The 12,614-nt window shown below is 44.7% G+C and overlaps 1 protein-coding gene across 1 annotated transcript in view; it reads right to left on the bottom strand.

Moving 5' to 3' along the window:
• Positions 1-465: 465 nt before the first annotated feature.
• The window catches only part of LOC137662157 (uncharacterized), a 32,207-nt gene continuing 20,058 nt past the window's right edge, over positions 466-12,614 (bottom strand). The window contains exons 4-9 of the mRNA XM_068398253.1: positions 11,781-11,967; positions 10,617-10,771; positions 9,378-9,404; positions 7,732-7,850; positions 3,106-3,225; positions 466-2,607 (exon numbers count right to left, since the gene is read on the bottom strand). Of these exons, the coding sequence (XP_068254354.1) occupies positions 3,126-3,225; positions 7,732-7,850; positions 9,378-9,404; positions 10,617-10,771; positions 11,781-11,967 (588 nt within the window). The 3' untranslated portion in view covers positions 466-2,607; positions 3,106-3,125. The remainder of the gene's footprint in view (positions 2,608-3,105; positions 3,226-7,731; positions 7,851-9,377; positions 9,405-10,616; positions 10,772-11,780; positions 11,968-12,614) is intronic.

The following is a 12,614-nucleotide window of genomic DNA, read 5'->3' as shown; positions in this document are numbered from 1 at the left end:
CAGCCCTGAGGCCAGCTGGCACCTGTTAGTTGAGGCTGTTGTGCAGTGCTGCTAATGAACCCAGATTTTCGGAAGAAACCCTGATGCTGAGCATCAGTGCACTTTGTGCCCAGTGCCTTCACCACTTTCTTTGGAAGTGGTGTGTGCTGCCCCACTGTGTCTGCCAGCTCTGCAGCTTTGGAAGCAAAGCCCAGGAACAGCACCTAATACAGAGCTGCTCAAAATCAGCATCCACCCTGGGCCATATCTGAACTTTCTAAAAGCTCTCCTTGCCCTCTGGATCTTTGAGAACAGTACCAGCCTCAAAAGAACAAACTTGCTTCTTTGCTAGAGCTAAAGAAGTTCTTTAAAAGCTTTGGAGGTAACAATTCCTTTCTTGATCAGCTATGGTCACCCAAAACCTTAAATGTGTGGCAGTTGCTATACTATAACCTGGGTGTTAATTAATCAAATATCTGAAAACAGTTATTGTAATAGTGATATTTTTTATTAAATTTCTTATGCTTGTATTACAATGCATCCTGGAGTGGAGAACTATACAGTATGTTACATGTTATAAATATACTTAGTTCTGAAAATACATGAATATATTTCATACAATGCTGTAATAAAAAATGCAAGTTCATTTTAGTTTAAAAAAACAAACAAAAAAAATCTATAATGTCAATGGAGGTGGTGGGGGGGGGGAATACCAGTTCATAGTGCTATGTCTTAAAACACTTTAAGTTCAGTTTGCACTGATTCACATTCCTTACAGTCTCTGTAAAGCTGGAGGGATAATGGAGGGTGTAAGTTAAGTTAATGCAGGATTTTAGTCCCCTGTATTTATGGAGATATACAGACTATTCACAGAATAATCAAGTAATAAATCTTTCTAGCTTTGGATGAAGCTAGCAAGACACATAGTGAATAATAACCAAGTCCTGCAGCAGCACCTACAACTGAAACATTAAACACTGCACCTACATTTGGGTGCTAACTTTGAGTCAGCACAGACCATATTTTTGGGGGTTTGTTTGTTTGTTTGGGGTTTTTTTTGAGATGCTAAGTAACAACCCTTCTGAGTACTTGGAGAACCAGGCCTGGGCTGCTGCCTTTGCTCACCCCTGCAAACTACAGCTGCCCTGGTAGAGCATGGCTGGGGTGCTTTGAATCTCAGAAGAGATCCTGCTCTGGTTTTGAGGACTCCGAGGGCTCCAGCTGAGCAAGGTGGAAGGATCTGTAACTGAAAGGCTAAGCCTGCCAAAGTTGATCCATTCCTGACAGCTTCTCAAATGTTAGTTCCCAGGCAAGTTTGAGTTGGGGAGGGATTTTTAAACAGCAATTGTTTGACTTGCAATTGTGTTGTAATTTAAGGGGGTAGAATAATCTTTTAAAAAGAGGCAAAGTTGGTTTATTTAAATCTTTATTCCATGTGCATTAATTATTGTGCTAGTACCAATAAGAGCTGGTGTGCAGAGACCACTGCAACCGTGGGACCTTCAGAATCACGTGTTGTCTGGAATCAGTGGACATGTGGCAATAAGGCAGCCACCAAACATGGCCGTAGTGTTACACAGTTGTTAATGTGACCCAGAAGAGCAGCAGCTTATAAAGGATGTATGTATATTAATAACTCTTCCTTTCAGCTCTGCTCTCCCTCTTTCCTTTTCCCAGCAGAGAGAGCACAGGCTGAGCCATACAGCAGCATGACTACCCCACCTGCAGCCTCAGGCCACCACCTGCACAGCCAGAGGACTTAATTTGTCACTTAAAAGTAGGAATTTAAGCCTGGTTCCTCCTCCAAAAGATTGATAGCACAAGAGCTGGGCTGCCTGGTGAAGCTGAGGTATTGCCTTGGATGCACCTTCCAGTCTCTCAAAAGGCTGATTCCCACAGTGTCCCCTGCTCTGGTCTCTGGAATAAGCCTGCATGATGCAAACTTCTGCATAGGGTAGCACTGGAGTCGAGAAGCCTCTGTAGAAGGAGCAGGCCCACAGGATTAGAAGCTAGTGGTGGGTTCAGGAATGGCCTCGTAGGAAGTCTTGGCTTTACAGACTTGGTTTTCCTGTTGGATTCCAGTAAAATGGCACAGCTGACCAGATGCCGCTCTGAAGCGAGGAGCTGTGTTGGGGACAAGCAGAGACAGCAGCTCAGCCACCCCAGAGGGAGGAGGCTGTCCTTCTGACAGCCACTTCTGCACTGGGCAAGGAGTCCCTGGCACCCTTCTAGATGCTGCTGTGTCCCATAAAGCTTAAGTTCATTTCATCTGGAGAAGGTCCCCAGAAAGCAATGATAATTTAAAAGCTTCAATGTTTCATGTAGTTCTGTTCCTGGAGGAAGAATTTCCAAATCTCACTTAAAAGTCTCTGTTGGTTATGTTGCCGAGATGCTAACAGCAGTTTTCATCTGTGACTTGACTTTCGTAAGTATACTTCAGATTCAGGAGTGAACCTGTGCATAGCTGAGCATGCATCTGTCCACAGACCCTTCGCAACCTCCCCCTTCCCTCTTTCCCTTCCAATGCTCAAATCGGAGTTGCTCTGTTGACAACTGTAGGATGCAGGTTGCACAAAGTAACCCCAGGATTCTTGGTTTCGTGTCCATTGGTGTTCCCACTTTGCCTTTCTGAAACAGAAACACGTGGTGAATGTGAGAGATGAGAAAGGGTTTCTCTGCATTTAACCCGTGGGCTGTGTTGGGAAGGTGGAAGATGAGGCTGAGCCTGGTTCTCTTTTAGTCTTGATTATGGGCAGATTGTCTCTTCCCCAATACATCTGTCTGGTTGGCTTATTATTTGGGAGTCTTTTGACTGACTGCAAGTAAATGAATTTGCTGCTGTACCTTTCGTTAAAAGGCTGTATGATGTAGCCTATATGACTACAGACGCCTTTAAATTGTGGTTTAAAAAAAAAAAAGTAAGTGACTATTAAAATGAAGGTATATGGGCCAGTTCTCAGCTGGCATAAATCCATATAATTTGAACTTCAAAAATCTGACTTGTTCCTGTCTTTGCATGTTGGAGCGTATCTGGATGAAGGAACAGGATTGTCTCATTTCTGTGCTGAGAAGAGGCAAAAAAAACACCAACCCACAAAGAAACACGTGCTGCTTTACTTATTTTACCTTGTTCCGTTTGACTCGGGTTAACAAAAAGGCCATATGTTTTCATTCTTTGTATTTTGCCCCAGAACGATCATGGAGTTCCTCTCAGTTTTCCTCAGCTCTGAAGACATAATATCTGGCCTTAACAAATGGAAAAATACAATTAAAGTTGACAGCGGTCAGAATGCATGGCTGTGTTTTTAGCATTAATATGCTGTGCATATGTACCCAACATCCAAGCTGCATCCAAAGCAGCTTCCCCCTCTCCAGTTTGAAATTCCAAAATAGATTCTGTCCAAATATTTGTAGCAGCATCCAAAAAAATAGAAAGCTACAAAAAAAAAAAGCTACAAAATGCATCACTTGGCATGGAGTCACAATGTAATGGATGGATACAAACATCATTTTGTTGAGAGCAACCAATATTTTCTGCCTAGCTGGAAGCAAGGGGGAGAGACTGGTGAGTGAATGTCACAGGGAAGTGAAAAATTCTGGCCCGAAGTAGTAAGTAGGAAATGAGACGTTTTGAAGAACACCACTAAGCTAGCTGCTGTGGGCTGTCTCCAGCTTAATTTTTTGTTCATTATTTATTATATCCAATTGAAATAAGTGTAATGCATCCTGTTTGGTTGTAATGGCTTAGTTAGCTCAGGCCTCCAGGACTTATGAAAGACAAACCTTTTGGAACACTTTTTAAAAATAGCTGCTGTTAAAACCCACAGCTTTTCTATCTTAGGTTTTGGGGGGGCTTTGTTAATGCATATTTCAAAGTTATTTACAGAAAATGAATAGCTGATAGCTATCTTGGATTTGAAAAAAAAATTAACTCAAAGCTCTGACTGATGTGATGCAGACTTTTTTTTTTTCCAGCTACTACTTTGTTTTCTTTTTAATCTAATGTTGTATGATTTTTGTTTTGTTGACTTCTTAAGTCTTTTACAATGGAATGGTCAAACTTCTGCCGTGATGTTATTCTTTAATTCTTTGGCTGCTTCTCAACCCTGAGCACAGAGATCTCCCTTGGTGTAGTAATTTCCCACGTGAAGAGCAGTGTTTGGACCTGGGTCTGAGCCTCTGGGGCCCTTTTCAGCCTTTGCTATACAATACTGAAGATGGGTTTTTGTAATGTTGGAACTGCACTGTCCTTCCTAACTTACTTCACTCTAACCACAAAGTAGTGATCATACAGAAGCAAGCTTTTGGTGGCTGTCAAACTGAAACTAGCATCCTTACCATGAAAGATACTGTAATTTGAGGTCAGCTCATTCCCATGCAGCTGCATTAAACCTGCAGCTCCCATAGATACGCAGGCGGGTATATCTGCACAGGGAATGCCAGGCTGGGATTGCCCAAAGCTTCCCTAATTAGATCCTGCCTTAGAAAGGGGTTTGAGATAGCATCAGAAAAGCTCCTGAGCACAATTGCTTTCATTGAGATGGCTGCCTCTGTGTCTCTGCCGGGGCTGGAACAACTTCTGGGCCAGTCTGCTTCCCAGCAGCAGTCACAGCAAGTAGCGGCAGACTGTATGCCTCGTCTGTTTGTCCTCAAAGGGAGCTAGGGAAAGTAAGGAAAAATGATAAGAAGGTGCTAATGCGTTCCTCCTTGACCCAGGATTTTTGGGGATTGTTTGTAACACCATTCTAGCCAGAGATATCTTCACACATTTTATAATGTCAGATGCAGTGGCAACGTACAGGCAATAAATTGACCGAGGTAGGCTCCTGCAGAATTTGCAGCCCAGCTTTTGCAGCCCAGCTTTTACAGCCCAGGCTGGATTCTCTCCTTACTGTTCAAAGCAGCATCAGACTGTAATTGCTTAACAAGGGCAAGTATTTGACTGTATGATGCTCCACTATCATCTGAGAACAGTTTTCTGTCACTAAAACCAGTCACAGTGGAAGGGCAAAAAGTTCTTGTCTTGGGGGTCATTTTGAGCTGGAAATAAGTTCCTTGCTCTTTCTGGAAGGATCATTCTGCAACGATTTGGGGAAGAAATCTACTTTCCCATAGGTCAGATCCAGGTCCATGTGCTGCTTAAGTTCATAACATCATGATCAAGTCATTCATCAGCCTGTTCTGGCCCTTTGCACAAAACAGACGTTGCTTTGCGGGAGTAAACGCACTAGCAGGAAAAAGAAAATGAAATGAAAACCTGAGTCTATTTAGAACAATGTATGACAAACCACTGAGTCTTGTGCCAGTATGTTTACCTTGGCAGGCTCCCCTCTCTCCCACTGGAAGAACCAAGTTTTCTCTCTACTATGAGAATTCTTTTGTGGATGTTTAAAAAAAAAAAGGCAGAAAAGAAAAACAAAACAACCGCCCTGGAGCAGATAATTCATCATACGCAGAGTGGGAGCATGAAAGGGGATTTGCTTTGACCTAGTTACAAAAACAAAAAGACTTTCTCTAATTGCCCAAATGACTCAAGTGGGACTGGGTGTCAAAAGTAACAAATCTCTGCTTCCTTCAGAATTATATGTTAATACAGGGCATCAGGCTCTTGTTCCAGTTCAAGACCTTGGGAGATGTCTCTGAGCCCAAAGAAGCCCAGGTAAGCAAAAGCCAGCCAATTCCATATGCCTGCATGTACAAACAGGACCAGGAGCCAGGACAAAAGTGTTTCATAAATTATAACAGTCAGTGGCTTTAAATGCTGGGAGTATCCAGGCTTCAACCTATCAAGGCTTTGCCAAGAGCTGCAGACAAGTGAGACATTCTTGCTTTACCATTCTGGTGCTGCTGTAGGAAGGGCCTGGCTTTCTGTCCAGCAGCATTTGCAGGGCTGTCATTGATCCACTAAGACTAAGTTTTTATTTCAAAGGAGCCTGAGGGTAGTTATGTATCCAAAATGCCACAGGAGCAAAGTGCCCAGCTTTTCCAGGCACCAGTGAAAAGCCCGGTGTCAGTGCATTGCTATTGCAGGGTGTGGGGTAAAAAAGAGCAAGGGCAAATACAGACAGGGCTGGGGAGTAAGAGCTAGGAAGCAGGAGAAGAGGAAATGGAGGGAGATAAGGAGCATAAGTAGAGGCAAGGGCTTTATGTAGCTATATGGGAGAAGGAAGTCAGTGAAAGAAAAGAGAAGGCCATTCATCAGCTACAGAAAGCAGCCTGGAAAAATCAATGTACAAGATCTCTGGGGCTGTCCAATTACAGCCAGGTAAAAAATCATCCATTTGGCATCTCATTGTACAGCATTTCCATGACAGTAGTAGTTGTCCAGTATATGTGTGAAAGTAGCAAAAGCTCTTTCTGTTAGGAGCTATTAGGCTGGCCCTTCATTGGAAGTACATCGATGTAGCCAGCTGAGGACCTAGCCTGCAATTCTCACCCAGGGAGCACTGGCTGTGTCCTCAGTGCTGCAGAGAAAGGGCCAAGCAGGAGGTTACAGAGACAGGACTTTTCTGAAGACCAAATAAAGTCTCATTTCTATTCAGGTTTAGAGAGGAGGTTCACAAGAGTTTGTGTTTTTCTCCAGCTGGTTCGCCATCTATTTTAGATGGAACTGTTTGATCTCTTTCTGCTTTGTGTTTCTTTCAGTTTCCCAAACAATAGGAGGAAGCTCGCCTGTTACATGTGCTTGGGCCCCAACCAAGTTTTTCCCAGCTGGAAAAATCACTCCATGAACTACAGAAGGTTTTTTTTTTCCAGATGTAATTACAAGATTCCCAGTTCCCTTATGCATTTTGTAAGGTAGGTACAGGCTGTCTAAGGGGAACAATGGCACATTCCTGAGTGCTTAAACAACTGCTGTTTCCCCTCTAAAACCTGAGGAGGGCTTAAGCACATTTGAGCTGTTCCACTCAAGGTTCCTGAGACCTCAGCTGAAAAAACACAAGGAGGTGTCCAGCTCCATGTAATACCCCTGCTTTGGTGAGTATCTTACCCAGGCTCTTCCTGTTATCTGATTATATACACAAACACCCCAAATTCACCAAACCAGCTGGGAGGACTTGGCAAGCACACAGGGAGTATCTGTGCAAGGGGCAGCTGGCAGCACTGTCATCACCTTGGCTAGACATGCACCACACAGTATAGCTCGGACAGAGGCCAGGCCATAACTAGACTGGTAGACAAACCTGCCCAAGGGACCAGCACAGATCTCTTAATAGAAATGAGATCCCATCCTTGACCCAGATGTTCATCCACAGCAACAAGCAGGACCCACCCACGAGCACACGCTCAGCAAACTGCATCTCCCCTTCCTCTGACAGGAAACCTTCCAGCTGATCCAGACTGTCCCATCTCATCACACATCAGATGCAATATAGGTTACCGTTCTACCTAATCAAAGACATGAAGGTGGATGGAGGAGAGCATTAACCTCGACTGTAATGCTTAGGAGGGAGCAGAAACAAATAATTAGGCTACAGAATGGCCCTGATTGTGAACATCTTGCCCTGTTGCAGATGAGCATCTTCTTTTGGGCACCCTAATGTTACCATTATTCTCACACAGGTAACATTATTCAGTTGGGATCTTGGACCACCTGGGCACTAAAGAAGCAAATGGCTCTGCTGGCCAGGACCACCATATGCAATGGAGAGAAGGTAAGGAGGGGTCTTCTCCGGCCAGCAACAACCAGAGGTAAATCTCTCACCACCTCCCCCCAACACTAAGTAAGAATCTCCCACAGCTCTGTCTTACCTGTACAACTGTGGGCAAGACCTCTTCAGAGCAGTGGAGGACAGCCCCAGCTTGTTCTGGTTTCTCAGCCGTGTCTTCCTCATAAGATCTTTCATTCTTCCCCAAGCATGGCTCTCACCCTAGGGAGCAAAAACAAACCACAACTTGAAGGACCAGAGGCCAGTTGCTGGCAGACCTCATCTGGCCAACATATGATACTTCGGGGTACTCCAGGGTGATGGGAAGAGGGGAGCTGCTTTATTTTGGACTAATAGCAGTCAGGTCCCACAAAAGAATTTTTAACACCCTGCAATGATGACTGGTGGCCAGCCTGTACCTGTATAGGACACAATGAGACAGGATGGATCAACCATCGTTAATACCATCCTTTTTGTATTTTGTTTGGTAACATTTCCATGTCTAGGACCCTACTGTTCTTTCTGACTTAAGGTTTCAGAGAGTGAGGGCACTTTGCTGAGTAGCTGCATAAAGGCACGTTTTACTTCATTGTTATACTGTACTAAAGGAAAAGAAAAGATCAGTTTGGTTTCCTACCTACTCACATGCATGAGGGGAGGGGGGGGTGGCTTTACAACAGAAACAACCCAAAAAAGCAGCTTGACTCCCTTCTCCTTTCTGTTAGGCCAGGTGCATTGGTATCAGCCCTTTTCAAGGTGATGACTTTTGTGGATGACAAATTAGAAGAGATCAAGCCTTTGTTTCCCTGTCACGTCTACAAGCCACGGCTATTGGGCACTTACATTTGAAATGCTAATAGAGATTATCAGGAGGTCAGGGAGTCTCACGAGGCCTCCCCTAATGTTTGCTGTTTCAGGGCTGAGCTCATGTGAACTCATGAACTGAAAAGGAGTAATGCATAAAAAAATTCCATGGTTTTTTGCTAAATTGTTTTAAATTTCCTAAAGTAATGGCTGGAAAACCTTGGGAACAGAACAAAAAAAGATCATGCCCCAGGACTAGTGTAATGGTGAGAAACGATTCCCATTTCAGTGAAGTTCTCAAACCATTGTCACGTTCGGGGCATTGTTCTGCCCTGTCCCGAGGTGCCTTCCCACTGTGCCACCAGCAGAGCCACCACTCCATGAGTTGTGGCCACCCTGGGAGCACAAAGTGGCGACTGCCCAGCTGCCTGCACCAGCACAGGCAGAGCCTATTGCAGTAATTGTTCTCTGGGCTCTGCTAAGTTTTCAGTTCAAAACTTCGGATGAGGTCATGGGCTCAGCTGAAAACTGCAACACTGGTTTCTGTGCTATTGAGTTAATTGCCCGTAGGTGAATTGTTTACTCATGGAAATATCAAACCTTTGTGTTTACTACTAGGATTAACGTGTGCTGTGGAAGGGTTTTGGAAGCCTCAGCAGTTAGTCCCTCATTGTGCTGGTGTTGTCCCAGAAAAGCAAGCACTGTTAGTGTCACAGAAAGCCTGAGCCTGTTCCTGAAGGCTAGCTAGCTGTTGGCTGCAGTGGAGGTGGGAGAACAACGGACCAAATGCAGTAAGTCATGATACGTGTGTGTCTGTTACTTTGATGGTAAACTTTGGGGGTCAGTAAGCCTCTTTCGCTCATGTATAATGCTATGCACTACAGGGGCTTGGTCCGTGACAATGGCAGGTCCAAGGTAAACATATTCTGCAAAGGCAGTACATACCGAGATGTTCTTGCTGATGTCCAGACCCTAAAAACAAAAGGCAAATAAATTGATAAATAACAAGATGGTGAGACCATGTTACAGTGCTGGGAACAGACTGGGTTCTATTCTCAGCTCTGCCCTGGAGTCCACCCATAGCCTTGGTCAAGTCCTTTATCTCTTTATTCAGTCCCTCATGTGTGTGATAATCCCATCTTTCCTCCACCTCTCGCCTTTCTTTTGTATTTAGACTGCCAGTTCATGTATATAGCACCTAGTAGCCCAGGGACTAACGTGGCAGGATTCCCATACAGTACCTGCACTGTAGAAGGAAATGGGGCATTTCAGTGCTCAGGGTACAAAATGCGATACTAAGTGACAATACTAAGGTGTGGTGTAACAAGAAAGCACTAGGATTCAGTTGAAAGAGTATGGATCTTGATTCTACAGTCCTGTGAAGTCATCAGGGCTTCCCATGTGCTTAAAATAATGCTCATACTCCAGAACTTTGCTGGACAGAATCCAGAGCACCTTTCAGGATTGAGCCTTAATTGGGTTTCTGAAGTTCATCAAAATGTTTGCAACTGATTTGCAACTTTGGGATGGAAATTTCATGAGAAGGTCTTTCCCGTGAGAGACCTACTCCTTCCTCTTTCCTGTCGGGCTGGGAATAGTCTGATTAGAGCCTCTGCCCTGGCATTTCAACACTCCTGATCACCACCAGAACCTGAAAGTGCTGACGCAGCCACAAACAATGGGAAAGAAACAGAGAGGAAAAGTGTTCGCCTCGGCTCTCTTGGACTTCAGCAACAGTTTCCCTGAAACATGCTTTGGGGACTGGAGCTAATTACACTGATACGCTGTCAGTCTGGTAATAAGTGTTGCCAGCTAAGGATTGACCCATTAAAATTTTTATATGTAGTAATGAATGTGTCCTTGGTTTAACCTTGCTAGCAGCAGTAGGGAAGATACTTATGACAGAGTTCACGCGTCGAGTTATCTGGAGTTAGAGAGGGCTAAAGCCCATGCTGCTGTCTGCAGTGCTCTGTTTGTGCCTTTCCTGACATATGGACGTAGCCATTGTCTTCATTTAAGGCTCGGACTAGAGAGGCACAGAGCACCCTGTCCCTAGCTGCCCCAGCCCTGTTCAGTAGCAGACAGGGTTGGCTTGCTCTCCCAGCACCCCACGCTGCTCTGCCTGAGCAGAACTGCTCCCTGCTCCTCCCACAGCTCCCACTTGGAGTCTGGATTATCACTCACCTTTCTTACTGCAGGGTCCTTTGACGGAAAAGTCTGTCCTTCAGCCATACTACCAGCTTCTCTGAACTCATTCTCCTTGTTGTTCCTATTGTTTGATGACTTCCTGAGCCCCACCATCAGCTGGCTGTTTCCTGGATCCAGGTATCTCTCTCTTCCTGTAATGAAACACAAGGACTTGCTCACATTTCTCAGCAGTGTCCTGCTAGGATGGCCTCTGGGCAGCGCTGCCAGCAGCTGCCACTCCAGATGGGATGAGAACCCTAAGGACTTAATGGTGGGAGAAGACCCCATGTGTTTTCATGCCACACTTCAGTGGAAAGAAGGTAAATGCTCCAATAAAGTGTCTGACCACGGCAGACTTCCTAATGTCTTCCTCATGGTCTTATTTTCCCTCCAGGTCTGCTTTGAAACTGCCAAGAAAGAGCATTGCTGAGCCTCAGCACTAGAGATCCCAAAGGCCATTTACACTCTGACTCAATCCTGCTAGGAGGTGTGTTGATGTTCTGCATTTCACCAGGTATTAGAGACAGGCTGAAGTCCAAGGTTTGAAACAAACTAATCAGCCTCGCCTAGTGGGCTGGTTCACTTCTAACATTGGATCCAGATTTTTCAGCTGGCTTTATCATCATTAGGCTGAGCCCAGTCTTTCTCAGCCTTCTGGAAAAGCTGGTCTCTGGATCCAAGCTTTGCAGCTGGGGCTTATTTCCACTTGGTCTATAGAATAAGTCATCCTCCAGGAATGTGTTCTATGCCTGCTTGAGAGGGTAGGAGACTAATAACAGACATAAGGCTTTCCATCTTAGATCAAATCCTACCTTGGCTGGGGGCATTTTAAAGCCACATGGAAGGGCTTCACTAATGGACACAGTCAGGCATGCTAAGTTTCTGAAAGAGAGACCCATTTTATAATGCATTTGTCCTAATCTTTGTAGCCACAGCTGCAGAGCAAAAAGCTTCTTCACATGTGTGAAGCAGGACAAGTGTTAAAATCCTAGGTATAGACAAAGCATTTTAAAACGCATGTCTTGGCTTTCCAGCTAAGGTGTAGTTAGTTCCACTAACACCTTGCTCTGTTCCCAGATGTCTTTCCTAGGGAAAAGGAAGCTGCTGGTCCGATTATTTCACCCAGTTGGTGGCAATCAGGAGGGCAGGTTTTGAACTCACCTTTGCAGCTGCTCAGCTTTTCAGTGTTCACTCCTATTTCTGGGATGATGGAAAGATCAGAAGGGTTTCCAGTCTGAACCAAGAGACTGTGAGGTCTGCTCCTCCCAGCAAAACACATCTTCACATCTTGGTACGAGTTGAGGAAGACACTGGCAGCTCCACAGGAGCAATGCTGCAGAAGGTACTCCTACACCAGACAAGAAGAAAGTATGCAGACTCTCAGGCTGCAACGGTCCAAGGTAACCAGGCGGTGCAACAGTACAGACAAATTGCAGTCATTCCAGCCCAGGGATGCCCAGCCTTGTCCTGAGACCCATCAGAACACAGACAAATTATTTAATTCTCTAAAAGGCTGAGGAGCCTGGAGTTGGTAATGTAGATTTTTCATGAGTTCGTTGGTGTTCAACTCAAATTGCCTGATACTCAGCATCTTTTGGGTTCGTTTCCCAGAAGGAATTGAATACAAGTTTCTAAACACAGAGCTGCTCAGCTAAGGCATTTGTGTAAATAAACAGATCCGTTATAACAGCGACTCGCATTTTAAGATAACATTATTTGTTTTGGAAAGTGCACAGACAATAGTATCTTGTATTTTTATTAATGGGATGCCATAGTTCGCTTACAGTGAATCTGACTGGTAACATGCATGTAGTATTTCAGCTGGTGTACTGCTGTAGCTGGTGTGGTGGGAAGGGGAGATTTTCTACCTTGCACAACCATGTTGCACAAGAGTTTAGTAGGGCAGGAAGCAAGGAGAACTTTATCCAGCTGCAATGGAAAGGGAACCAAACTGTTTATTGGTGTTGGAGCCAGGACAGGCCAATGCCAGTTTAG

The sequence above is a fragment of the Nyctibius grandis genome, chromosome 4 (assembly GCF_013368605.1).
Source record: "Nyctibius grandis isolate bNycGra1 chromosome 4, bNycGra1.pri, whole genome shotgun sequence".
In the NCBI taxonomy this organism is placed as follows: Eukaryota; Metazoa; Chordata; class Aves; order Nyctibiiformes; family Nyctibiidae; genus Nyctibius; species Nyctibius grandis.
This window is presented reverse-complemented; position numbering and strand designations above follow the sequence as displayed.